Source organism: Pangasianodon hypophthalmus, chromosome 6, assembly GCF_027358585.1.
Source record: "Pangasianodon hypophthalmus isolate fPanHyp1 chromosome 6, fPanHyp1.pri, whole genome shotgun sequence".
In the NCBI taxonomy this organism is placed as follows: domain Eukaryota; kingdom Metazoa; phylum Chordata; class Actinopteri; order Siluriformes; family Pangasiidae; genus Pangasianodon; species Pangasianodon hypophthalmus.
The window spans coordinates 13,951,014-13,976,581 of record NC_069715.1 but is presented as its reverse complement, the minus strand read 5'-3'; the positions used below and the strand labels follow the sequence as shown (position 1 = coordinate 13,976,581).

General features: G+C 42.6%; 1 protein-coding gene across 1 annotated transcript; it reads right to left on the bottom strand.

Moving 5' to 3' along the window:
• Window positions 1–717: 717 nt before the first annotated feature.
• On the bottom strand, window positions 718–25,513 carry smad6b (SMAD family member 6b). The gene is made up of 4 exons (XM_026927441.3): window positions 23,841–25,513; window positions 19,280–19,336; window positions 18,384–18,461; window positions 718–1,694 (listed from the first exon to the last, which is right to left on the bottom strand). Exons 1-4 carry the CDS (start codon window positions 24,622–24,624, stop codon window positions 1,147–1,149), a joined length of 1,467 nt encoding a protein of 488 aa, XP_026783242.1. The 5' UTR covers window positions 24,625–25,513; the 3' UTR covers window positions 718–1,146.
• Window positions 25,514–25,568: the final 55 nt, after the last annotated feature.

The following is a 25,568-nucleotide window of genomic DNA, read 5'->3' as shown; positions in this document are numbered from 1 at the left end:
AAAGTGTAAAAGAAAATCTCTTCACTGCCAGTATAAAGATGCTGAATGGCTACCAATTGGCATAGCTTGAGGTTTAAAAGAAAGCTCTCTTAAGCTCTGGTTTACTTGAAACCACTTCCAATGTTAATCATTTTTCCATTTTCAGAGGATAAAGAAATTTCCATATTTAACCCATTCTATTTTTTAGTTCTTCTATAAAATTGAGACTGACAGTGCGTGTGTATGTGTGTGTGTGTGCGTGTGTGTGTGTGTGTGTGTGTGTGTGTGTGCATGCGTGAGACACAGTCAGTGAGTTAGTTATAATGCTGACTTGATAAGAATTCCTGTGTTCACTCATGGAGACGTCAAGGAGCTTACTTCAAAAGAACGATGTACAATACGGTTACCATTCCAGTGACAGTGGTCAGCACTAGAGTACGCAAACACTCCCTCTTGTCTTCACTAGTATTCACAAGGAACACAAAGCAGCCATTGGTGAGTAAAACAAGCCAGCCTCCAGGGGATACTTTCACACTGGCTCCTTTTATTTGCTAGACTCTTTGGTGCCTGTGGCAGTGCCTGAGGGCCGCTCCACCCACTGTACACACCTTCTGAAGTATATTCACACAGGTAGTACATTGCACACGCCCACTAAATGCATTAAAGAATAGTGGTGGTGAGGTAAATGAAAATTCCTGTCATTCATTTAGGAAAGAAGTGAGCAGTTCTAGACAAATATTATGCGAATACTTTATTATCAATGTGTGAACGGTGTTAGCTTTTTGTCTGGATATTAGTAATATGTAAAAACTATACACCAAAACCAGGTTTGTCTAATTTTGCTGTATAATTTTTCAAAATGGTATTGAATTTTTTTATCTTTATAGATATTTTATATATATATATATATATATAATATATATAAGCCAAAGTGCATTTCTGTTTTTTCCACTTGTCCATGTACACATTGCACCATACATAAATAATTACATTGTAAAAATGACTCCAGTATTTACAAGTATAATATATTTTTCATATAATATATAAAACTTTATATTAAATCTAAGTAGACGATATTTGGGATAGTTTGTAGGGTGTGTCCAGTCTCTGGGTGCTTCTTTTGGCTCTGAGTCTGTGACTGGCTCTCAATGTCTATCTATTTGTGTGTTATCTGTGGTTGTTGAGGAGGATTTCGAGCCAGCACGGGCAGGAGGTGATGAATTGGCGCGAGTAGCACGGTCCCCAGCCCTTGGCAAAGCTGATGCGCACACTGTTGGGGTCGTATGGGCCATCCGGTAGCGCAGGCTCAGCCTCATGGCGCAGCAGCAGCCGAGCTGAGCGCTCATAGTCAAAAACCTTGATGGAGTATCCGGGCATGACCTTGCGTACGAGCAGGCCGCGGCCTCCTGGCGCCTCCAGCGTTGGCGAGTTAACGAAGATGGGGTGCTGGCTACGATTGTAAGCCCACACACCGTCCGGCTCTTTGCTGAGCAGCAGGCCATAACCGATTTTGCTGCGTGTACGCTGGGCAGTGCCACCACGGTGCTCGCCGCCCAGCTGGCCCAGGCACAGGCCCGTGCCCTGAGGTAGGTCATAGAAGATGCTCACTGAGGGCTCATACACTGGGTAGAGGCGACCCACTCGTGTCCGGTGCTCCCAGTACGCCACGCTGCACCAGTGGCTCTGCTTAGGGGCATCTGGCGACAAGCTGGCATCTGTCAGAGAAAGAAAAAAGGAGGGCTATAACATATAGAATCTTATTATTATTATTATTATTATTATTATTATTAACTCTTGTTAGGAATTTGCCCAGAAGTAGGACATGTCTTTTATGCCGAAAGATAAAGATGTTAAATTGAAATCCCTGTGTTTATCTGCCTACATGCCCAACAGGTAGTTATACTAGATGTATGTACTTTTTTGCACTGCCTCAAGGGGGCACCACTCTTAGGCTTCAGATCTGATTAGTATTAGTCACAAGACTAAATCTGGCTACTGTCTGTAAAAGACATTGGCCTTATTATATCATAAAACCCATGAAATCAGGATAATTGGATAATAACCAGGAAAAAATTTCTCAACTGTTTCACCCTTCAAATGATACTAACTGCTGTTTGCAAACTATTAATCTATTAACAGATCTTCTCCCTAGTGTGATCGAATGTCTAGTCGTGAAATACCTGCAGAGAGCTTTAAAAAAGAGAGAAAGAGACCCAGAACTGTAAATCACTGTAAATCGGCTCGCTAATTCACTTTTCATGGTGGAGGAGTCTGTGGACTATGTTCAGTGCCAAAGCCCTCTGCTTTCCCATTGAGTTACAAGTCCCTGGACACAAACACACATACACACACACACACACACACACACACACACGCTTCCATATTCCATGAAACTGCACACAGTTTGTTGACATTTCTGCCTCTCATATATTCTTCTTCTGCAGGAGTGAATTATAAGCTCATATCCAGTCTGTCCCTCCCCCACAACTCATCCCTCTTTTTCTGTCTCTCTTCTCCCCCCTCACTCTCCCTGTACATTCCAATGGGTGGCTGAAGGTGGCTAGGAAAGGATGGGGGATGGAGGTCTCTTCCCTCTCTCTCCCTCCCTCTTTGCTCCTGCTGTGGAGCAGGGGAATGGCATTCAGCTCCCTGACGACTTAGCCCAAGCTCGCGACCCCCTGACCCCCCAGGCTTCGCCCTATCAGCTCCCATTAACTTGCACCGCGAGTGATGCCATTATTTTGCTTCAGAGAGTTGTTGGCAGAGTGGATTTAAAGGGCCCGCTCTGTGGCCCATTCATTTCTTGGCTACATTCTGGCCCTAATAAATGACCACCCTATTACACAGTGCCATACAGCAAACACACACTGCAGCAACAGAAACTCACACATGTATTAAATACAAAGCACATATTCCGAGCTCATTGTAATCTCCAACTCTAATCTGAGAGAGAGAGAATTGTGTAGCTGTGTAGGAGTAGATATATGGTCACACACACACACACGTTTGCAGAGCACATGAAAATGGCCCCTTTTTCACTGGACCCCTGAACGTTACCATTAGTGAATTCCTCAGATCCTGCACAAGCCTGCAAGGTATCTTTTTTTTTTCCTCAGCAGCCTTTACAGCCTTCTGTCTGCTATCATTTCAGAGTCTTTGAACATAAGCACTCCGCTTTATGAGCAGTCTACACACCGCACACAGCACACGTTCTAGCTTAACACAAGCGAAATATAAAATCTTTAGAGGTGATACATGAGAATACGCCTCCTGCTTAAATCTATGGGTCAACGATGTAAAAACGTGAAAGTATAAAAGTAATATTTATTCTTAAAAATATGCCGCAGAGATTAAGTTGGACTTTTATTCTGAATTTTTTGATGTTAAAAGTGTAATGTGGATCTATATTATAAATGATAATTTAGCATTTTAGAACTTTATTGCTCCCTAACCATTTATGAGAAGTAAGTGTGGAAACAGTATTTTGAGCTTTGGATGAAACCAATACAGCTTATAACACTTGTAACAATACAGCTTATAACACACACAAAAATTGTTAAATAATTAGTTTGTCTCTAACACAAGAGTATCATATAACTTTTTAGCATCTATAATAGAGAAAGAGAAAGAGAGTTAGAGAGAGAGTGAGTTGTAAGGAACAAAGGTTAATAATGGATTTAATGTTTAGCTTGGGAAGGAGTGTAAAACATATCACAGGCGGCCAGGACTTTTCCTAATTGTATCGTATATGTACGAGTGTGTTGCTGTTCTTTGCATGTTAAGTATGTGAGAGTTGAAGAGAATTTCAGGCAGTGTTTTTGTTTTGGAGCGAAGTGTGTGTGTGTTGGCTGTGCCGCACTATGATTATGTCAGCAGAGAGAGAGAGAGAGAGAGAGAGAGAGAGAGAGAGAGAGAGAGAATAAATCTTCCTGGGAAGGGAAAAGTTATTAGAATCTCCTTAATAAAACAGTACCATCTCTCTCTTTCTCATTTACATTCTTCCTCATCCAACACACACAGTCCTGTTTGGAAATAATCAGTAGAGCCTCTGTGGTCTCTGTTTCACTTAGTTAAATTTTCTCTCCCTGTCTTTTTCTGTATTTATCAATTTGCCACCATTTTGTCACCCCACTTAAAGCAGTGTCTTAAAGAAGACGCATTCACTTTCAGTTTAGAGGTCAGGTAGGGCAGTTAAATGTACCTCATCTTGCTGGCAAATAACAAAGAAGATGCAGAATTCCTGTCCTGTCTCTCCCCAGCGATCTCCAGCAGTAAGACAAGCAGTTCTCCGTTAGTGGTGCCAAGTGCACTAGAGCATCAGTTGTCATACAGGTGCCAGAACTGACACAAACTCCCAAAAAATCTGATGAATGGTATCTATATCAAGGCATGTCCCATTTCAGATTCTCCTCAGAAACTTGGATACAAGTGGAAGACACTGCTAGTGGTAATTAAAAACAATCGAGATTCCATTTCTTTGCATATAAAATATGCAATCATGTTATTTTCGTAGAGCAAATGCCTGATACAGACACTCATCCGCTCCACACACACAAACACACACAGAGGGGAGAAAGCTGGAAGCAATTACGCCACTTTGCATCTGTTTAACCTCGCCACCTCGGAACAGCTCCGTTTACCCATTAGGAAAGTAGCGGCCATTATTATCACCATTATATTCTCAGAACTGTCTCCTCTCAGCATCAGTCTCCTAAAAGACACACGCTGTCAGCAGCCAACACAGACACAGCACCCTCAGACAGCCTAAATTTGGAATTCACTTATGGAAATCATTTCACCAAGAAAAGATGACCTTCAGGAAAAAGAACTTGAAACAAATCACACTCTTTATACTGCGTATAAATGCAGGCTGGTAATCATTTGTGAAAAAAGTGCTACGCCTTTGTTGAAGTGCTCTGCAACGCTGCTCTGTAAAACTGAATTACATTAAAGCCAAGGGCTTTTAGGATGATTTAATGGTAAACTGCACACTCAAACAGTGGATCAAGGGTGTTAACAGTGGAGTGTAAATAATACAGGTCAGTCAACAACATGAGTGATTTTTAGACTTAGAAGTCAAAATGGAGAAAAAGACTACCTCAAATGACGCTAGTTACTTTCAAAGCAAGTGCACGGCTATCTGGAAAGCAGCCTTTTCTTTCTGTCCAGCCTTTTGTTTTGTTTCATTGTTCAAACTACTTCAAAAAGTAAAGCGCACACAAACATACGTGCACGCACAAATGCACAAAGGCGTTCCCTTTGAATGTCTACACTTGCACATAATGCCCTGTTAAAACTACCAGTGCAATCACTTGGGTAAACAAATGCATTTCATGGCTCTTTTCTCATCCTGTGCTTTACAGGGCAAAGAGCGAGGTTGTTCCCCCAACAAGCAAAGTGCTCCATGGAAACCACTCCAGACCTATACAGCTGCTTCTCCTCTTTTACACACTCATTCAGGAGTGAGGAGTATCAAAGCCGGGTCATGCCACTTCCTCAGATGGCACAGTTCAATAACCTGGCAAACTGTACATGAATCATACTGTACGTGCTCTAGGTCAGCCCAAAGGCGTTACAATACTTGAGCTGTTACTCAGGGTGGGAATATAGGGTCTACATACTGCAGATACATGTTCTCAATTCAGTTCTGAATAGATGTGGAATGTAAAAAAAAAAATAATGACATTAGTGGCATGCTAGTTATATTGTTTATGACAATAATCCTGAATTGTACTGATGCACCCAAGACTTTGCATGCAGTGGGACAATATGAAAAGAAGCTAAAAAAGAAGTAGACAAAAGGTAGGGTTAGACCCCCTCCCCCCAATCTGGGAGTAATTACTACTAAGTACAACTAAGTACACAAAAAGGTCTTGAGAGTTTCAATGGCAATCCTCTCTTATTATCCAGTAATGCTTTTAAAAGCACCATACAGAGAAGAAAAGAAGAAGAAGAAGAAAGAGAAGAAGAAGAAGAAGAAGAAGAAGAACAGCCCTGGGCTAAACTCACATCCAGAGAGAGAAAAAGAGCAGACAGAAGAAGAGCAGTATGGTTTAGAGGGCCTGTCGTCTCTTCCCGCCGAACTGCAGACTCACATTGCTCTCTTTTTCATCCCTCTCTAATCCAGGGAATTCTGAAAAGATGAACTCATTCCTCTGCTGCTCAGAAAGAGAGAGGGGAGGGGAGAGAGAGAGAGAGAGAGAGAGAGAGAAAGAGACAGGGAAAGAAAGAGTTGTTGGAGTCTCTTATCCTGTGCCAAGGATTAGATTCCCCTCCAGCTATTAGACTGTACCACTAGGCTGACAGGCAGAGGGGGAGACAGCCTAAGAAGTGTGGTTGTATGTGTGTGTACAAGCAAAAGAGAGGGAAAAGGGGCAAATGCAAATAAGGGGGAGGCAGAAGAACAGACAGTGCAGTTTACGATGGACAGAATTCATTTTTTGACGCCACTCCAGACTGACTGGAGCATTCTTTTTCCTACTCTGGCTGTACGGAAAGGCTGTATTTTGGGGAGGGGTGGGAGGTCCGGGGGTATGGGTTGGCTCTGTGTGGGAAAAACTACCCCAAACAACCCTAAGTCTCCTCCACCAACCCACCCTCTCCAGCTATGTGGTACAGCTCTGATGTTTTTAGACGACTATTGCTACAAAGCAACTTACAACTGGCTAAGGATACATTTAGGCTGGCGTCTGTGCTATCTCTGCCATCAAAGACTGCTCTATCAGCCAGACGCACTAACCGGTCCTGCACCCTCACTCAGATAGATTTCTGTCTCTCTTTTTTCCTTTTTCCTTCTCTGTCGCTCTCATTCTTTCTCTCTCTCTCTGCTTTCTCTCGCAAGTTTGAGTGAGCACAGGCCAGAGAAAAAAAAGGCCACAGCAACAGAAGCTCACAAAGAGCTACACACTAACACCAGTCACCCTCTTATTCAGATAGGGTTGCGCTAATATAATGCCTAACCCATGAACATAATCAAGAACAAGAACAGGGAATCCCTTGACGATGAGACTGTATTACTCAGCCAGTGCATCACCCCGCTGTAATCCTTCCTAAAAGACTCTGTGGCGTTAACGATGGACCTGGATACACGGTCAGATGACCGCAAGATTCACACCTCAGCCACATGTAAAGCCCAGCACTTGGCTCCTGCCATGCAGAGAGCTGTGCTGCGGCCATCGTGTGTTCACACTTCAACACATAGGGCATCTGAGTGCACAGAAACTAGCGAGTCAGCTCCTCTGGAATGGCTGAGTGTGTAAAATGTAGAGGTGTGACTGCTTGTATGAAATAGTAAATCTTTAATATAATACATAGCAACATTAAAACCCACAGTATTTGTGTAATGCCTCTGGAAAAGTGCTAAGCCAATCTTTTATAGAAAAAAACATACAAAATGAAAATCAGAGAAAACTATTTATAAATTGTTTCGACAAACCAGTCAAAACTAGTTCAAATATTCTAATGGTTTCTCTAGACAAATAATTGAAAAAGAACTGCAGCTGCTGAATGCCTCAGTCTGAGAATATGGGAAGTTGTAAGCAGACACCAAGACATATCAAATAAATGTGATTTATATGGTTATGATACAGTAAATTGTCCATAACATTCCACCCCTATTACCTCTATTGCATCTCAGACTGAGAAGACGACAGTCCATGGGGTTCTTGTTTTGGTTTGTCATAAATGAAAGGCCCAAACTGATCCTACATTCATTCTTGAAGTAACTAATTTAAATATACAGTCCAAAGGGTCCACCAACAAGAAATCTTATTTTATTAGTTTTAGCAATTCCTTAATTTACATTTCTCCAAAAAAATCTTTGCTAAAATAAAATGTTTCTTGATCATTTCCAAAAGAGTTAAGAACAACAATGCGTAACAAATAGTGGGCTAATTAGATGTCAGGCTTTCAATATTAGATGTTAGGCTTTTTAGGTCAGACTAGAATGAAACAAGACATGTCGCTCTGGGTTTGTACTGTTCTCACTTGTGGGCCTACACTGTTGAACCCAATTAGGAGCTAATATTGTGAGATCAGACCCATTGGACAAGCCATGCTGTAGTATTGGTCCGAGGAATTTCCTCGAATCAGTCAATATGTACTTGTTGGTTACATGCTTCGTAACTAATTAACATAAAATTGAGAAAATCTGTGTTTAGATCTCGGCTGTAAAATCATACTAGCCCCTTACTAGTGTGAACGCAGGGTCAGGAGCACAGATATGTTTCACTCTGACGAAAAAAAAAAAAGCACCATACAAAACATGAAAGGGATATTCAGCTCTATTTAAATTTCTTTTACTGTTAAAATAATTGATTTGAATTAAGTATTAAGTGTCAGCTGAGAAACAAATTTAATTTGTTTATTAATTATTTATGTTTGCCATGGTGCGTGTACAATCTGCCAACTGAGTGAAAGCAGGGAGCTCTGTGTGAATTGAAACTCCACTTCACATTACACTTTTCCCATGAGCATCTTCCACAGGTGTGTTTCAGACCACTGAGAACCCTGTATGAGTTCAGTGAGAACTGTAACCCATATATCTGTGCTACAATCCAAACAGATCCTCCGTGTTAGCAGGCAATGAGCTCTGACAGCTGACTATAACAGTGCAGATTTGCTTTCAGGCCAGTGTAAAATTGAGTCCATTTAAGATGAAAGCTGTGTATTTGGATATGATGTGTCTGTGAGGTGATGGACACACACTTGGCATGGTGGAAGCCTGACTATTGATCAACTGACTGGATTGCATAAGCGCCAGGAAAATGGGTTCTGTCAGGACGCCGCCATTCGAGTACTCCGTTTCAATTACAACTCAGGGACACACTCTTTTGGGCAGCCAGTGTGAGAGCACTAAGGCATAATGAAAATGTGGAAGGGAGCATTTCTGATCATTCACAAGTTATCAGGCATGTCAACAAGGCAACGCCAGAGGGGAACAAATCAAATAATGCCCTTCTATCACACTATACACACAATCTACATTTAAACTAAAAGCATGCATTAGACAACATTGTCAGCCCTGTGAGGATAACCAGATCTTTTCCCTGTTCATAAATAGCCTGTGTACAAATGAGTTCAGAAAGGCCTCAGTAAAGGGCAGTGAATGGCAGCACAAACTCTCTATTGAGCACTATAATTACATTTGGAGAGCAAACCAGGCTCTGGACCGAGAGATGATGCGCTGGCTGCTGTGGCTCAGAAGGATTCTTTCTCCCCACATCCTGCAATGTTAACTGATCAAAATGGGATTGGGGGAATAACATAGCTATGGTATGTTTCATTACACAACTAATGAGATCAGAGTATGTGAGCAAAAATGAATATAGAGGGGAAAAAAGTGGTTCTGTTATGTTAGCATGGTTTGGATTCACTTGTCCTCTTAGAGTGAAGGGTCACTGACTGCCTGAGAGCCTTTAACCTATGACAAAACATTTCTATCCTGATGGAAGTGGTCTCTTCCAGGATGTTTTTCCTGTCAACAGGGCATGTGGGCTTACTGAATGGTTTGATGAGTATGAAAATGATGCAAATGATATGCTACGGCCTTTGCAGTCACCAGATCTTTGAACACCTATGGAACATTTTGGCCAGATGTGTTAGACAGCGCGCTCCAGCACTATCATCAAAACACAAATTTGAGGGAGTATCTTTTGGAAGAATGACATTCATCCCTTCAGTATAGTTCCAGAGATTTGTAGAGTCTGTGTCATAGCTGTACTGGTGCCTTATGATGGCCAAACATCTTATTAAGACATTTTATGTTGGTTTTTCTTTGTCACCTGTCTACAGTTTGATCACTATAGACAATGCAACAAATAAAGAAATCTCCTCAACGGCTGTGATGTTCTGGAAAAATCTAAAACGGTGCCCCTGCCAATATGAGTTAGACTGACAGATCTGAGCTGCTTTCAACTCTTTTGATTACAGCACCCGTTTTTAGGACAGGGGGGCTACATCATCCTTGCTTGGCTCGAGCAGTGGAAAAGAGTGTATGAAAGAGGGAACAACCACAACAGGAAATTCAAATCCAATTCCATGGCAAATATATGCACTCTGGTCGGATTACATGTTAGCAAATCACAAGCCAAGCAAATAGGCGAAAGCATATGAAGACATTAAAAATCCAAGCTTTCTCTCTCTAACACATACACAGTGTCTCTCGCTCTCTCTCTCTCTCTCTCTCTCTCAGTAGGGAGCGAGTGTGGAGAAGGTGGGCTGCGTGGGCCCCTTCGTTTAATCCTCACGGAGCATTCTGCAGGCACAGAAGAATGTGCTAGCTCTTTGCTGTTTTAAAAATACTGGCCACCATTGGCCCTGGAACAACTGTCAAAGTTCCTCTGGAGAGGAAGGAAGCAAAAATATTCACCTTATTTAAGTCAGCTGATCACACTGAAGGTTTACACAACAACCCATCCCTTCTCCTCCTTACCAATTTAGAATTGCCGGTCCCGAAAAACCAGCCAGGAGACAAAATGCAGAGAAAACACAACGTCAGCATCCACAACTGCCACCTCTTTCCGTCCGCTCCCCTGAGCCCGGGCCAGCCGGGTACTTTCAGAGCGCCCAACACTCAAACGCAGCATTGTTCGGCCTCTCGGCAGCCTTGAGAGGAGGCTGGCTAAAATACTAAACCAACAGTTGGACATTCCATACATTTTTAATGGCATGGCTGGGTCTTTATTTGTTGTCCTAACCCCGTGGCCTGGCCTAGATGAATGGCTCCATTGGAGGAGTGCGGGAGCGCTGTGAGGAGGAGGGAGCGCAGAGAGACAAGCATCGCCAGCCTTCCCACAGCACGCTGGAGGATTAGCTCACTGGCATTGCTGTGCATGGGAGGAAAGCTCCTAGTGAAAACGATAACCTGTGCAAATGGGCTGTATTTTTAAATTGTGGGACATGAATGGTCCAGGCTACGCATGCAGCTGTCTGAAAAGCAAAGGCGCTTGTGTGTATTAGAGAATGCATATACACACATTAGCAGCTGTGCAAAGAAAGTTTGCTGTTGATACCAAGTCTAATGAGTCACATTGGATGTTAAACTTACGTAAGGCTTATTTCAAGGTTAGGCAGGCAAAACAATGACGTCAAGCAGAAACACCATGCTAACTCAAAGTTGAAATGTCCCATAATGAAAAGCCACACCATTTAGGTGAGGTTCTGCCCGGCTCCTGATAGTGTTGCCATGAGCGATAAATAAATACAGCATGCGGCAGCACAGTTTCTGTTTACTTTTAACTGATTTGGAAGCCTACTATTTCCACACTGCACACTAGATTAGCCGTTGCCTATCAGTCATGTAAAGGCCAGGCTATTTGACTAGGATAAATGACTGATGTACATTTACGCTTGGGCCCTGACTATGATCCATGACTACTTGCAATCTTCAAAACCACTGGAGTGAATAATGATGCAGACGGGCTAAAAGGCAACACACGTAGCACTGTTGTACTGTTATAAAGTATGCAACATGGCTGTCTGACCAAAAAAAAAAGAAGAAAAAAGATCCAAACAATTTGTGTCTCACTTCCAATCTCTTTCGCTCACTCCCCTTCGTCTCTTTCTCTCACTCTGTAAACGCTTCACATCTTGAAATCCTTATAACACTCAAACAACCTGGAGAGCAAACAAAAGATTCTAATCTAATATCCACAAGATCTCATTCCAATCCCACATCCAGGGGTCAAGCGGAGTACACAACTACACACACTCACACACAAAATATACAGCAAGAAAAACATACACATTGTTATTATAAATACACGCTTAAGTAGAAGAAAAGATAGAATCGATTATCCATTTCATCACTCTAAAATCACTTTAAAATTGTCACAGATAATATAGGCCTAAATATATTGAGATGACAAAAAAAAAAAAAAACAAATCCACAAATCAGCTTTAAAAAAAAATAAACATCCTGACATGATCTGAGGGAAACTACAGGAGCCTGGTAGCTGTACTGTACTACATTAGAGTTTATCTCATAGCCTATACGGCTTCTAATGACTGATGACTGTGTGTGTGTGTGTGTGTGTTTGTCGACTTTACGTGCATTATGTAAGAAGAAGAGGAAATCAGTCTCTCCGGACCGGAACACACACTCGAAGAGAGCCCGCGGCCTCACTGACAGCATGGTTCTGTTTTGCTATTTGTGTGTTTGCAAGAGACAAAAACATGTTTACTCAGGAAGTCTACCGTCACACACTCTGTATGCAAAACTCAAAACAAAACATGTCAGGAAAGGTCTGTTAATGAGCGCCAACGTACAAATGCTCAAACACGCATGCACAATATCACACACACATACACACTTACTCTTTAACACATCACCTCCAGGCCACTGGCCTTCTCTTCAACATTCCTGAGCCTCCCCCTACCGTCAAAGGGGCGATTGAGCGGGGCCCTAAGCCCCGGCGCTACAAAACCCAGGCAGGCTTTTTAAAACAGGATGTTTGGCCGAGGCCTCCTTCCCCTCAAATAAACAATCCGCAGAACCTGATTTTCTGGAGGCAGGGTGGAAGTACTCGAGTCACATTATTTCCACATCCCGTATCCTGGAGCTCTCAAGGCCCTGGGGGAGTGCGGCCAGGCTCGGGGGCTGCGGTGGAAACCTGAGGCCTCATGCCAGGCAGAAAGGAGAAGGAGAGAGAGAAAGACAGAGAGAGAAAGAGGGGCAGCAGCCCACTGGGACAAACCAAGGTAGAGCAAAAGGGGGTGTGGTGTGGCCAAGTGCCCCTTCAGACCAATCACCTGTGACAAGGTGAGATGTACAGTACATTAAGGAGATCTTGCATGAGCAGGTGAAAAGAGTGATGACTAATGTCCTACAGGTACACATGTTGGCACGACTAGTGGAAAATGCGGCAACATGTCACAAGAGCTAAAATTAAAATGCAGCACTATGGGGTAAATAACACACAGTACATCGCAGTGTGTTGTAAATGATCTAGCCAAATGACATCCAAATGATGTTAATTCCATTCAAAGGACAAAAGCTGGCCTTTTCCATAACAAACTCAGAATCAAAGGCTCCTAACATGGCCATCTTTGCTAGCTGAGGTCTGATAAAACAAAGCATGTGTAATAAAAAAAAAAGAACGGTTGTAAGAACTTTCTGGCTATTTTCAGTATCCACTGAATAAGCAAATGACCTCAATTTGTAGGGAAAACACACACACACACATACTATTTAAACCTGTACAAAATCTATGCATGCAATCTAATCAGTGCTACATCCATACAGTGTCGCATGTTTTGATTACTGTTTAAATGTGCCATGCATTTCCCTCTCTCTCTTTCTAACACACACACACACACATGAGCACAGTCCAAGGGTAAGCTGAACTTCAGAGGTGGTTCAGACTGACCTAGACAGACAGGCATGTGAGTTTATACAGCCTGTGCATCAGAGAAAAACAGCAGAAAACAACTTTCCGTTTGTGTGTGTGCGTGCATGCGTGGATGTTTGTCTCTAAGTGTTGGCCTATCAGTCTGGAACAGAAAACCCCTACTTGTATTAGGCAAAAACACAACCCCAGCAGTTACAGCGTAACTCAAGCTGCTTTACTGCTGTACTCAGACTAACACTCTATTACAATATGATGCACACAGTTAAATATAAGGCTTACTATCTGTGTATGACCATCGGTCACTCACTCACATATTTACCTTGGAGGCATTAGGCTAGTAGATTTAAACTGTATTCAGCCAACAGGAGCCCTATTAATATCACAAGATAACAGAGAAGCTTCCTATGCTGCTGTCTCCTGGACTGAAAATTGTATGAAATCTCAATCTCTCCATCTCCAGTCCATGGCTTTGAGATCTGGGATTAGAAAATGCAAAGCAGATTCTAACCTTAGCTATCACAGCTAATTTGATTACCAAAAAAAGGGGAAAAAACCCAGGGTTAAACTCTAATGGCTATTCTGACACATCTCTACCTCAGAGAGAGAGAGAGAGTGAGAGAGAAAAAAAAACACATGCATATTTTTTCAGCTTTTGCACTTACCCACTGAAGGTGATAAGACAATCTTGTTAAGCCAAAAAAGAGAGGACTAATGCATACTAAACAGATCTAGACAATACTAATGTCTAGAAAAACAGCTCACTTCCTATTTGCTCAACTGATGCACGTAATGGTGGTGTAATACCATACAAAGTCTACTAGTACAGATGTACACTTGTAAACAGTTTGGATTAGCTTCCTTTTTGACATCTGGCACACTAAACTCCACTGTGCCTGTTAAGGGAGCTTGTGATGGCTTGGGACATCAGTCTGAGGCTGTTGAAACGATGCCGTGGCTGCACTGATCACTACAGGCAATCTTCCTTGGACACACAAACCCCAGCACCTGGTCTGTTTATCACTATTTTGTAAGGTAATTCCACACAAATGCAAAATACTACGCCTGGCTTGTATTCATAGACTTGCAAATGATCAAAAGGCCTGAAAGGTTCATGGAGCAGCAGGAACATTGGCAGTGAAGAGGCAACAACTTCGCGCTGTTACTGATCCAGAGGTCTGAATGTGTGAAACACATAGATCACAAAAACCCAACTTTGAGGGGAAACATGGGAGTCTCATGCACACGGTTATACAGGAAGCAATGAGAAAAAACTTCAAAGGGCATCATTCTAATGTCCACACGACCATAAGTGGGGAGTGAGGAAACAGGTGTTCTGCATGACTACCCAGTCGAGGATTTGGCACACACTGTCTCTCTCTCTCTCTCTCTCTCTCACACACACACACACACGCACCCTGATACAGATATACCACAGTAGGACCATATGTTCAGTGGCCATACTATGAAAATTGAAGACTTAATAACTGCTCGCTGATGTAGAGTATACACAAGCTGACAAACACACGCTTTCTGCACCAAGATGTCACTGGTCACATTTAGGTATAGAAAAACAGATGTCACAGGCACACAAATCCAGATTGTAACCAACAAATCTAAATGGAAACAGGGTGAGACCCAAACAGTAGCACACTTGTATCATACATAACAAACCCAGCACAATCACCAGGGTTGCCCTACATGCATAACAACATTAATATAACTGTGCACTGATCATTTTTGTAGTTTTACTGCTCATTTCCAGCACATCGGATTTAAAATTAAACAATGGATATGACGTTCTGAAACACTGATCAGATCAGGAACACACTCAGGACATAAGCATAGTGTCAAAGACTATCATAAACTGAAGGATTCACCCGCATAACCTCAGACAGCTTAGCATAAGACCATTGCTAAGCAAGGCTAGGGTACATTTTGCTAAATAGTACATAAAGCATTATGTAGAAATCTGGGACATCATGTTATAGGCAGATGACATGAAGATTTACCTGTTCTGAAACAACAATAAAAAGTGAAATGCTCTTTACAGGCCAATTCTATCCCCTGATCTGACAAGACAAGATGGAAGCCCCATAAAAAATGCAGTAAATGAAAATAGCTATAGTACAGGCACCAAGATTCCTTTATGGATTAAAATAAAAATGTTCATTGCATAATTCCAGACAACACTTTTATTACATCTGAGAGTTACTCTGCAAATCAAGAGGCAAATAATATTACGGGTATGCGAATGTACATATTTTCAAAATTGATTAGTCAAGGGGTTGTCTGAACAACTAGTCTAAAGGAAGCCCTGTGGCTCGGGGTCACGTCCACCTGACACTGGTCTGACGTCTTTCTTAGGGAAGTGCTGACGCAGGACACAGCCCTTTAATAACTAACACAGACAGCCCTCTTCATCAATTAAATAAATAACTGTAACCTTTTACTGCCCCAAAAACACCATTGTTACAAAAAACAACTGATAAATTATTCAAAATAACTGGACTGTTGTTTACAGCACATCATGTCCTACAGTTTTTGAAATGCAAAGGTAATGCTCTAAAAGTGACGCATTTTATTTCCTCTTCATACATAGCCTTGGTAATAAATGGCTGAAAAATTAATAACTGTGATTTGCTACCTTTTGCTAAAGTTCACCAACCTCGCTCACTTTTGATAAAATTTTCAGATGTCACTGTCCAGCCTATTCATATTACTGCTGTCACTGTTACTAATAATAATAATAATGATATGTTGTTATTATATTAGTAATTGTAACAAGTGAGCTACTTCACCAGAATATTAAGTATTAGATCAGACTTTTAAATAAAATAAATTAGAATGTTAAAAAAAATAAAACACTCTAATTGACTAATAGGCTGTTAGACAACTAATCATTAAATTATTCTTCCACCCACACTACCACCACTGGAAAAAAAAAAAGCCTCCCAGCAGATGAAGATGCACCCCAAGCAAAGGACATGATTTATTCCAAAACAAATGCAAATCCTAGGGCAATTGTTTTTCAAACAGGCAAATCTCCGGCTTTTGACTTTAGAACAAAACTTTTCCAAAAAAAAAAATAAATGTTAAAAATCACCTCTCCTACCTATCCAGTTCAGACATGCTTGGCAGTGATTATCAAATAACGAGGGGTAAGTGTTAGGAGCAGGTATTACAGTAGCCCATGGGCTACAATCTGCAGCAGGCAGTTACCCCCACAAAACACACAATCTGCCCCCAGGCCCCACTTTTAAGAGCTTTACTAGTTCCTGCGTGTGGGTGGGGGACCACACGGTCGACTGCTGCTCATTGATCTCCACTCTCTGCATGCCAGAAGGGTGGGGTGTTGGAGACGGATGTGGAGGTGTGCTTATAAGTGCTTGGGGGGAAGAAGAAGGTTTCTCCTCTTCTCCTTAGTGCTGAGGGAATTCTTAAGCACTGACTTATTGAGGAAGTTTTGTGCAGTGCACAAACCAAGATCAACATAATTAGTTACACAAAGCAGACACTAATAGGACAGAGTGGAGGAGAAAATGACCTCAGTGCTAGGTTGTGATACATTTAAACATGATTTAAGCATAAGGAGGGCAAAAAGTTTACATTTGTAAAATGCAGACTTGGGTCAGTTGAAGTCTGTTTCTCGTAAGGGAAAAAGTCACCTCTGTTTGGTTGAGCAAAAAGGCCCTATATGCACACTGCAATAACGTGGAGGACTGCGGTGGTTCACACAGCTCTGCGCCTCATGACATACAGTGAACCAGAATCAGAGTTAGTGTTTGAACCAGCGTTTGTTGACACAGGGAGTGTCGCCAGGCCGAGCAGTAGTGGTGATGGGATATGGTGAATGTGAAGTGAGAGCCTTCATCTGGCCAAGAGCTCCATTCACATGTGCTGTTTGAATATGAGCTATGCTATTCCCAGCCCGGGAGAGAAACGAGGTGAGGTCTTAGTGTCTCCCTGCACTGTGGCCATGATCCTACGCATGCACAATATGCTTCTAGTTTTATGAGACAGGCATGTTGAGTTCATGCCATGAGAGGGGAGTGTTTCATCTCAAATCGGCAGACAGGACGGGGCTGGCTCTCCTCTATTCTCTTAGTGTGGCCCTGTTCACAGGAGCAGAAACCTGTCCAACCCCCCTTCCCACTTTCAGTATGCGTAGATAGAGCTGTAACTGTGTGAGTGTGTGTAGGGGGTCAAACATGTGTTATTTGAATGTGAGCATGCCTGCTGTGAATTTGTGTGTGCCGTGGCCAGTGTGTGTGCGCACGCGTGCATGTGTACGTGTGTGTGAGAGAGAGAGAGAGAGAGAGTGAGAGAGAGACAGAGCTAGTGTGTGTGTCCCAGCTAGCTTGGATCTTATTACAATTTGATCCCACTCAAATATTTCTGAAAGAAAAACAGGAGGGGAGGCCAGCTCTGTGGCCAGCCAGCACGGCCCACTGCGCCTCGGACGGCCTTACAATGAGAGCTTTATCTGCGGCGTGCTCTCCCTACTCCTAATGCCCTTTAATGAGGAGGAGTAAAGCATAACATAAAAACCAAATTACCTGCAAAGTTTGCACATTTAGCTCGACTGAATGGGAACTCGTAGCCTCAAACACACACACACACACAAAAAACACTTTCCGCCTCCATCTATACCTTTACCATGTTTGCATATTCCCATTAGACTAACACACCATAAAGCATTTAAAGCATAAAGTTCTAGATTCATCCACTTGAATCCACTGACTCATTTGCCTTGACTGATTTCAGAACTAATTGTTCAGAGCAAGTATTATAAAATGTATGTGCAATAAAACAATGGCTTATTTGGTGATTCGTTTCACAAACTGTTCCTTCAAGCAGTGCAAAAAAGTCACATAGCTTTTATCTGAACTGTGATATTATGTCATGCATTTTGAAAAATAGCATCGAAATCTGACAACAGCATGTGCCATGCTAGTATTTACAATGCAAAGCATCGACAATTGGCACAAATGTTCTCAGTTAAGCGATGGTATATTTATCCAAGGCCCGCACATTCCAAACATAAACTGGACTCACCTGAGAATTCCCCTTGGGTGATGTTTGGTGAGCTGGCAGCCTCCATTTCAGTGTAAGACAGTGTGGAATCTGACAGATCTGAGAGGACAGGATAACATTAGCGTGTAAACTCCTGTCAAACAACTGCAGCTCTTTCCACTATTTACCAGCACTCCATTTAATTGCTTTCAATTACACTTTCAGATTAATTTCCATTGTATCTCATCACATCCTCCACAGAATGTCATGTCATGTCAATGCTTTGCATGTACAATAACAGAGCAATAAGTGTAGAATGGTGGCCACGAGGCTATGAGTTTTCCAAAAAAAAAGTAGCTCTGACCAACGAAAATGACCAACAACAGCAGCCAGCCCTTTTTAAGATGGCACCAATCCCCAAGAGTTCATTGTGGTTGTGGGGGATACCCCAGCCTAAATCCCAACCCTGAGCCAGGCTCCAATGGTTCTCACCACACAGCCGGGTCTGAGCCCAGGCTGCCCGCCTCCACACTGGCATGTTGGAAATGGGCCTGTCGGATGCCGGCTGCAGCCACTACTCACTCTCGCAGTTACCGCACACATTCCTGGCCACTGTGCCTAATTGCCACCATTAAAATTCTTCACATTGTTGAACTCTTGCTTCCTCTCCATCCCTCTCTAGAGCCAGGGATTCAACTAGCAGGTGACAACTGATGGCACCACTGCAAAGGGCAGGTTATTACTTGTTTTTTGCTTGTTTGTTTAAAATTGATCCATGGGTCACTTGTAGCCTTTTTGCTACTAAGGGACAGCTTCTCCTAACAACGCCTATTCCAACTATTAGATATACACTTAAAGACACTGTAATTTTTAAAAATTAAAAAGGATGTCATTTTTACAGAGTGTGTGGCTGGTGTGTTTGTTCCAGGGACACTTACCCAGTGGCTTGTGTTCGTCACTAGGGGAAAGCCTTGAGTAAGGGGGAGGAGGCGACTCTGCAGAAGAACAGAACAGAATTACAAAAGAGAATCACAGACAGGTCTTACGCTACAATTACTGAAGCATTTATTATGCACTGCATAAATATGGCAGGAAAGAATACCGATTAAGTGCTCACTGTGCATGCTCTATTTTCTGTGCTACTGCAGTTTATAAAGATTAACAGATCAACAAGCAAAGAAATGTTATATATTTCAAATGCTACCTAAGGCAGTTTGCAGTCATATATTTAAATAGAACTAGAGGAAAATGATGCTGTGAAATAAACTTTTAATACTCAAACAAAAAATTATGTAATGCAACAAATATTTTCTGGACTTGGAGGTGTTTGCAATCTTTTACACCCTAAAATAAATCTGCAACAGGAAACACCGGATATATCCATCCAACAATGTAACAAGGGGTGAGGAATAGTGCAAACCAAGCAGTTGTTGTTTATTTTCCTTTACTGAGAGCTCCGGCACTTTATTTGACTAAGTGGGCTAAGTAGCTTTAGGGTTGGGCGATATCTATAATTAATTATAATGATCCTTTTGTAAAAGAAATCGTGATAACTGTTTACATTGCCTCACCCCATGTATAAGACTGTTTACAGCGGGGTTGTCACAGCAAACTGTTTCTCATCGATCACTTTGGTTTCCTAATTTTTTCCATTCTCGTCCCCATACATATTTGAGCTGTGCCCAAATAAATATTTTTATATATTTATAAACCTCTTCAGTCTAATCGTGTCAATTACAAAGCCCAGACGTCCACAGGGGTGCCGTGATCATTTGTTAATTAGTCAAAATAGCCAGCCTCAGCAGAAAGCCTAGAAAAAGCTGACAAAATCGTACATTGGTAAAGTATTTTCATTTCGTCATATTGTGGTCATCAACAAGTTAAAATTAAATCCACTTTAGTTGATTTTAGAACTTCAAACTGTAACAACTAAATGCCTCATATATAAATGCTTTTATAATATACCCTACATTTTGTCTTGTTTTTGAGTTCTCATACAAGTAATTTACATAAGCTAGCTGCTGCCTTTGCTAATTCATCTATAACCTACCCCAGTCTACATTCTACATTCATATGTATTTTTGTTGGTAAGCTCAGAAATAAAAATACAGACCTGTACTTTTCCAGGTTGCTGGGTGGAACCATCAAGGGTGCACCTTTTGTAACTTTAGTATGTATCTTTTATCTTGGAAGGTGCATGTGGTGTACCCTTAATTAACCTTTAGAGTAGAGCTTTAACCCTTTCTAGAAGTACACTAAATCTGACATTTTCAATCAGCATAAACAAATGAATTATTTTATCGCTGCTGTTAGAAGATTAGTCAGGACACTGTTGGGTTTCTGTGTGTAGAGTTTCACGACTCTGTGTTTAGCTGCTGGTGAGTAGGGCGATGGGAAAAGGGAGGGGTGTGAGACCCCTGCCGGGCAAACAATTCACATCGCCACAATAACTTTAGTACAGAGACAAAACAGAGGTTAGACTACAGACTACATCAGTGGTCTTTAAGATCCAATTATGTACCATGTTTTCAGGTAAAAGATACATACTAAAGGTACAACAAACGAACCATTGGTACCACCCCAGTAACATGAAGGAGTAAAATTTTTTAAGGATAAATAAATGTATGTATTGGGTAATATTAGCCTGTTTCATACGCTGTTCACATTTACATCTCTCACATATACTTCTGTCTATCCATTTCCAAAATGAGCGGTATCCTCAGTCGTCAGGTTAGACATCGCCGATATGCGATTACATTGTCCTATCATCTAGCCCCTGTGCCTAATGCTGCATATCTGCAGTTGGATCAAAATATACTGGAACACTGTTGCAAAGTGTCACACTGTTTGACTATATGTTTTAAAACTTTCAGATGTCACCGCAGACAGATGTGGGCTTCTGAAAGAAAACCAGTCAATGGCTAAAGTACTGCCGAAAACCACACCAAGTGACGTAAACGGCGTAAACAGACCTACTCCAAACTCGGAGTGTAAAGTTGCCATATTTATGGGCCGTTTGGCGTTCCATAGAAAAGTTTGTGAGCACGTGACCTCGCCTAGAGGCAGAAGCAAAGGCGGGGGGGTGAAAAAGAGCATAATAGCGTCTGTCTCTTTAAGAGCGGCGGCGGTAATTGCCAGGATCCTAAACTCAGTCACTCACATACACACAGCTAGTCAGTCTGGCGCCAGTAGTATGCAAACTGTATATTATCACCACTCCTTCGCCTAAATAGCATGAGGGGGACCTTCTTAGGCAAAAAGGGCTTTTAAAACGCAACTTGAAACTGATCTCATTTCAAAAGGGATAATGCCTAACTAAATAAAAGAAAAAGAAAAGGGGTTTTGTCCGCGCGCATCTGAGTTCCGTTTAGTAGCTATACACTTGCTTCTGCTTACATGTTGCGATTTTTATGATAAACCATTTAAACTGTAGGGTTTTTTTTCCCCAGACACAGACCTGGGCGTTGTTAAAGTTCAAATTGCTGTTCATGTGAGGTACTTTTGAGATAAATGGCGGGTTAACACGAATAAATATGAGGAGAATAGTACTCAGGGCAGCTTGGACGGCAGAATGGCTATCTGTGTGGATAGTGAGTGAGGGGAAATGGACGAGTGTAGAGTCTGGGAGTCGAGAGGCCTCGGTTCAGTCCTGAGAGAAACCCCGGCTTTATCAGGACATGCATGAACGCGCGCGAGCTATGTCAATATGGAAACGAGCAGCGGGGGTCTTCTCACCTCCACACCAAAGAAATGGTGATTAGTGATCTAAAACACGGGCTGCTTTACAAATTAATGAAGGCAGTGTTTGTGTTGGGTCGTAAAAACATTGACAGTCGATTATAATCTAGGGCGTAGGGCCTCCATATGGCGTGGTCAGGATCTTAGAGCTCCAGCATCCTGTTAGCAATTAGTACCCCAGAAATTAAAGTGATATCTCCCCAACTCCTTACTACTATTAATCAACAATCTTTCCAACTTGTTCAGTTTTTAAGAAGTGTCCTGGAGGGAATTCTCCCACTGTGTGCTGCAGAAAATATGTCTACCATGCCTATATCCATCAGATTCATGGAAATCCATGAACATTCATTTAATATTGATTTCATTTTTCATGTTATGGTTGAGGTACAAGAGAAAACCAGGTAGTTATCAAGGAAAAAGGCATAGTCTAGAAAGTGGCATACACAACAAAATGCACAGTCTTAATGGCCATTTGAAAAGGTTTTGAAAATTCAGTTTTTTTAGATAGATTAGTGCTTTAAATTAGCTTGATCATTCAGCAAATGTTTACATAAACATTCATTCCCTTCTACATTTTAGCACTATGATTAGCTTGTGCTATATAGGCCACATGTTTGCCTATATAAAGTGATGCAAGTCACCATCATGCTCATTGACATTAAGCCTCAATATCAGCGAGTAAAAAAAATTGCAGGTCAGTGTAGTTAATTAGTCAAACACAGACCACTGGAATGCATATGTAGGCCATTTTATCCTTTTTTGCAGGGGTCGGGAGAAAGAGGTTAATTAGTTAGGAGGTCATTTGGCTGCTGGAATTACTTAGATGTTAAGAGGCCGCATGTAATGGAAGGAGTTCAGTTGAGTATGTAGAAATGCAGGCATGTAGAGAACATAAATTGAGTGGAAAATCGTTCTGAATGCATACAGTTTTGTTTAAGACTTCAAGGCTTTCTTGCTCAGTGTCATAAACAGGTCTTCCACGCTGACTGGCAGGAGTGTGTGCCAACTTACTTTAAACCTGGGAACCATTTTAATCTCAGTCACTCACTGAGGCCTGCACCAGAGCACAGTTTATCAGCAGCATCTATAACATGTATATCAGACTGTCACACACATTAGAAAATTTAAAACCCTTAAGGGTTCTGTGGGTTTCCCTCTGAGGAAACTCTTCAAGGTACTAAGTAGAACCCTACACCAGATTGTTTCCCTATCAGAAAAAGGTCCATGTATAGGAAGCAAAGAACTCTTTATTATCCAATGAACCCTTAAAGAACCTTTGAAGGATTTTTTTTTTGTAAGAGTGCAGCTCATGGTAAACACTTCTGTGCATGCAAGCTGGAGGAAAGCCTATAAGGCTTGTCTCAGAGTTACACCACACACTCTGAGTAGCAGGCCACACCAATTGTTAAGCTAATAAAGTTTGTATATTCTGTGCTCAAGACATGATACAGAACATGTTCAGATTAAGTAAAAACATGTTAAAAAAGCCTACAACACAGTAAAAAAAATTTATTTAGACCTTCTGTCATAACTTTGCTTCTTTTTGTCAAAGTATGAACCATTGTCCGGCAGACTACATATTTGAATTTGAAAGCACTGAAACATTTAATGCAACCAAGTCGCATCATTTGACAGTTAAACTTCAGATCACTTTTACAGTGAAGGGACAGGCTCGTGTCTGTGCACTTTGTGCAGAAGCCAGAGTGGTCCTGGTCAGTCTGCTCTGCTAAGCATGGTCATGGCGAGCGCAGGTGTGCTTACCTGGCCCACACAGGCGGCTGTAATGATAGGGGTTGCAGCAGATGAGCGGTCCGTCGCGCCCGCCGAAGCTCTTGCACTCGCAGAGCGCTTTGAGCTGCGCCGTGTGCTGCAGGTCGCTCCATCGGTACAGCTTACACACGAGAAGCTGCGGCGGAGCTGCGTGAGCGCCCAGACGCAGCTCTCCCCGAGCCACCATCACACACTCACTCGGCACTCCGCCTCGGGATTCCACAGCTTCCAGTAGCGCATCCAACGTTTTCTCCTTCAGCCGTTTGAGCAGCGAGTACGTGGCGGCCTTGAGCTCCTGCTCTGCCAAAGAGCGCCGTTTTACCTCGGGGCTCTCGACTGAGGAGCTGCCGGGGCTCCGAGGCGCCCACTGACACGAGCTCGGCTCCTTCACGCGAGCCACAGTCGCCGCTTCCGAGCTTCCGGGTCCGGAAGAGTCCCGATCTTTGAACAAGCAGCACGTCACCGTCCTGCTGTCGATGTCCTGCGCTGACCGGGGGCTTCCCCGCTCCGGAACACACACCACGGCGCCGCCGCGTTGGTCCAAAGTCACCCCCCAGCCGGCGCCGGAACACACTCCCCCGCCGAGCTCCGCACCGGCCGAGCCGCTCGGGGTCATCGCTCCGAACTCGGTTCTGCCGATTTTTTCCGGATGTTCGCCGACATCGTCCCGACAGCAGTCTCCGCTCTTGCCATTGCCGTCACCCTCCTCGTTATCTGGAACCAAACGGCTTCTCCAGAGTCGCCGCACGAGACCTGAGCGTTTCGTCCTGAACATACGACAGTTTAAAAATCTGATTGGGTGTTTTCTTTTTTTAATTCTGTTCCAATCGCAGGGTTTCACAACTGTTTCTGAGCTCGTGCAACATGAAGGTTGGCCGAGCGCTGTGCAGCGCGCGCACAGCAGAGCACCGTGGGTCGGTAACAAAACCACAACATGGGGTTTAAAGGCACGTTATCAGGTAGCATTAAAATATCCAAAGCGTAAATTAAATGCAATGCTACACTGAAAACAAAATGCATTCAAGAGCGAATGCCGTCAGTCGTGCGAGACATGCACATGTAAAACACAACTACTGGAGTTCATCTGTTTAATGCACTAGTTCATGTTCTTAGAGAATAAGTATACATCGCGCATAATTTACGCTGACCAGAGAAAAAAAGCGACCGACAGCTAGAATCACAAACTAATAAAAAGCTATTGTCATTATTAAAAAAAAAAAAAAAAAACTAAAGCGTTCTCAAGCGTTTCGGACTTTGAAACCAATTCAGACCCACTCTACAGCCACATGAATGAAGCTCCTCAGCGATTTAATTCCATAGAGAAAATTCCCTGTCGGAACTCGCGATCCCGGCTGATCCTCTCACTGTTCCAACACACTCCGGTTTAATCATCCAAAAATATCCGCTGTTTCAGGAGGCCAGAAAAGCAACAATCCTCGACTAAGGTGTGCTCCTGATTCCGTGTTCAGACCTGGTCAAACACTGCAGCTCACAGCTCTCCCTTTCTCCGTTTCTCTGCTTTTCTTTTTTCTCCCCCCCTCTCACTCACTCACTCACACACACACATACACACACACACACACACACACACACGCACGGGGCCCCTGAGGAGAGCGGTGGAGCCATTGGCTGACTACCATCATGTGCTAGTCTAGACACTTTGGCGGCTCTGAGCTGCACTGATTGTTGCGCAAACAAGGTTTCAAGTTTCTTAACTCT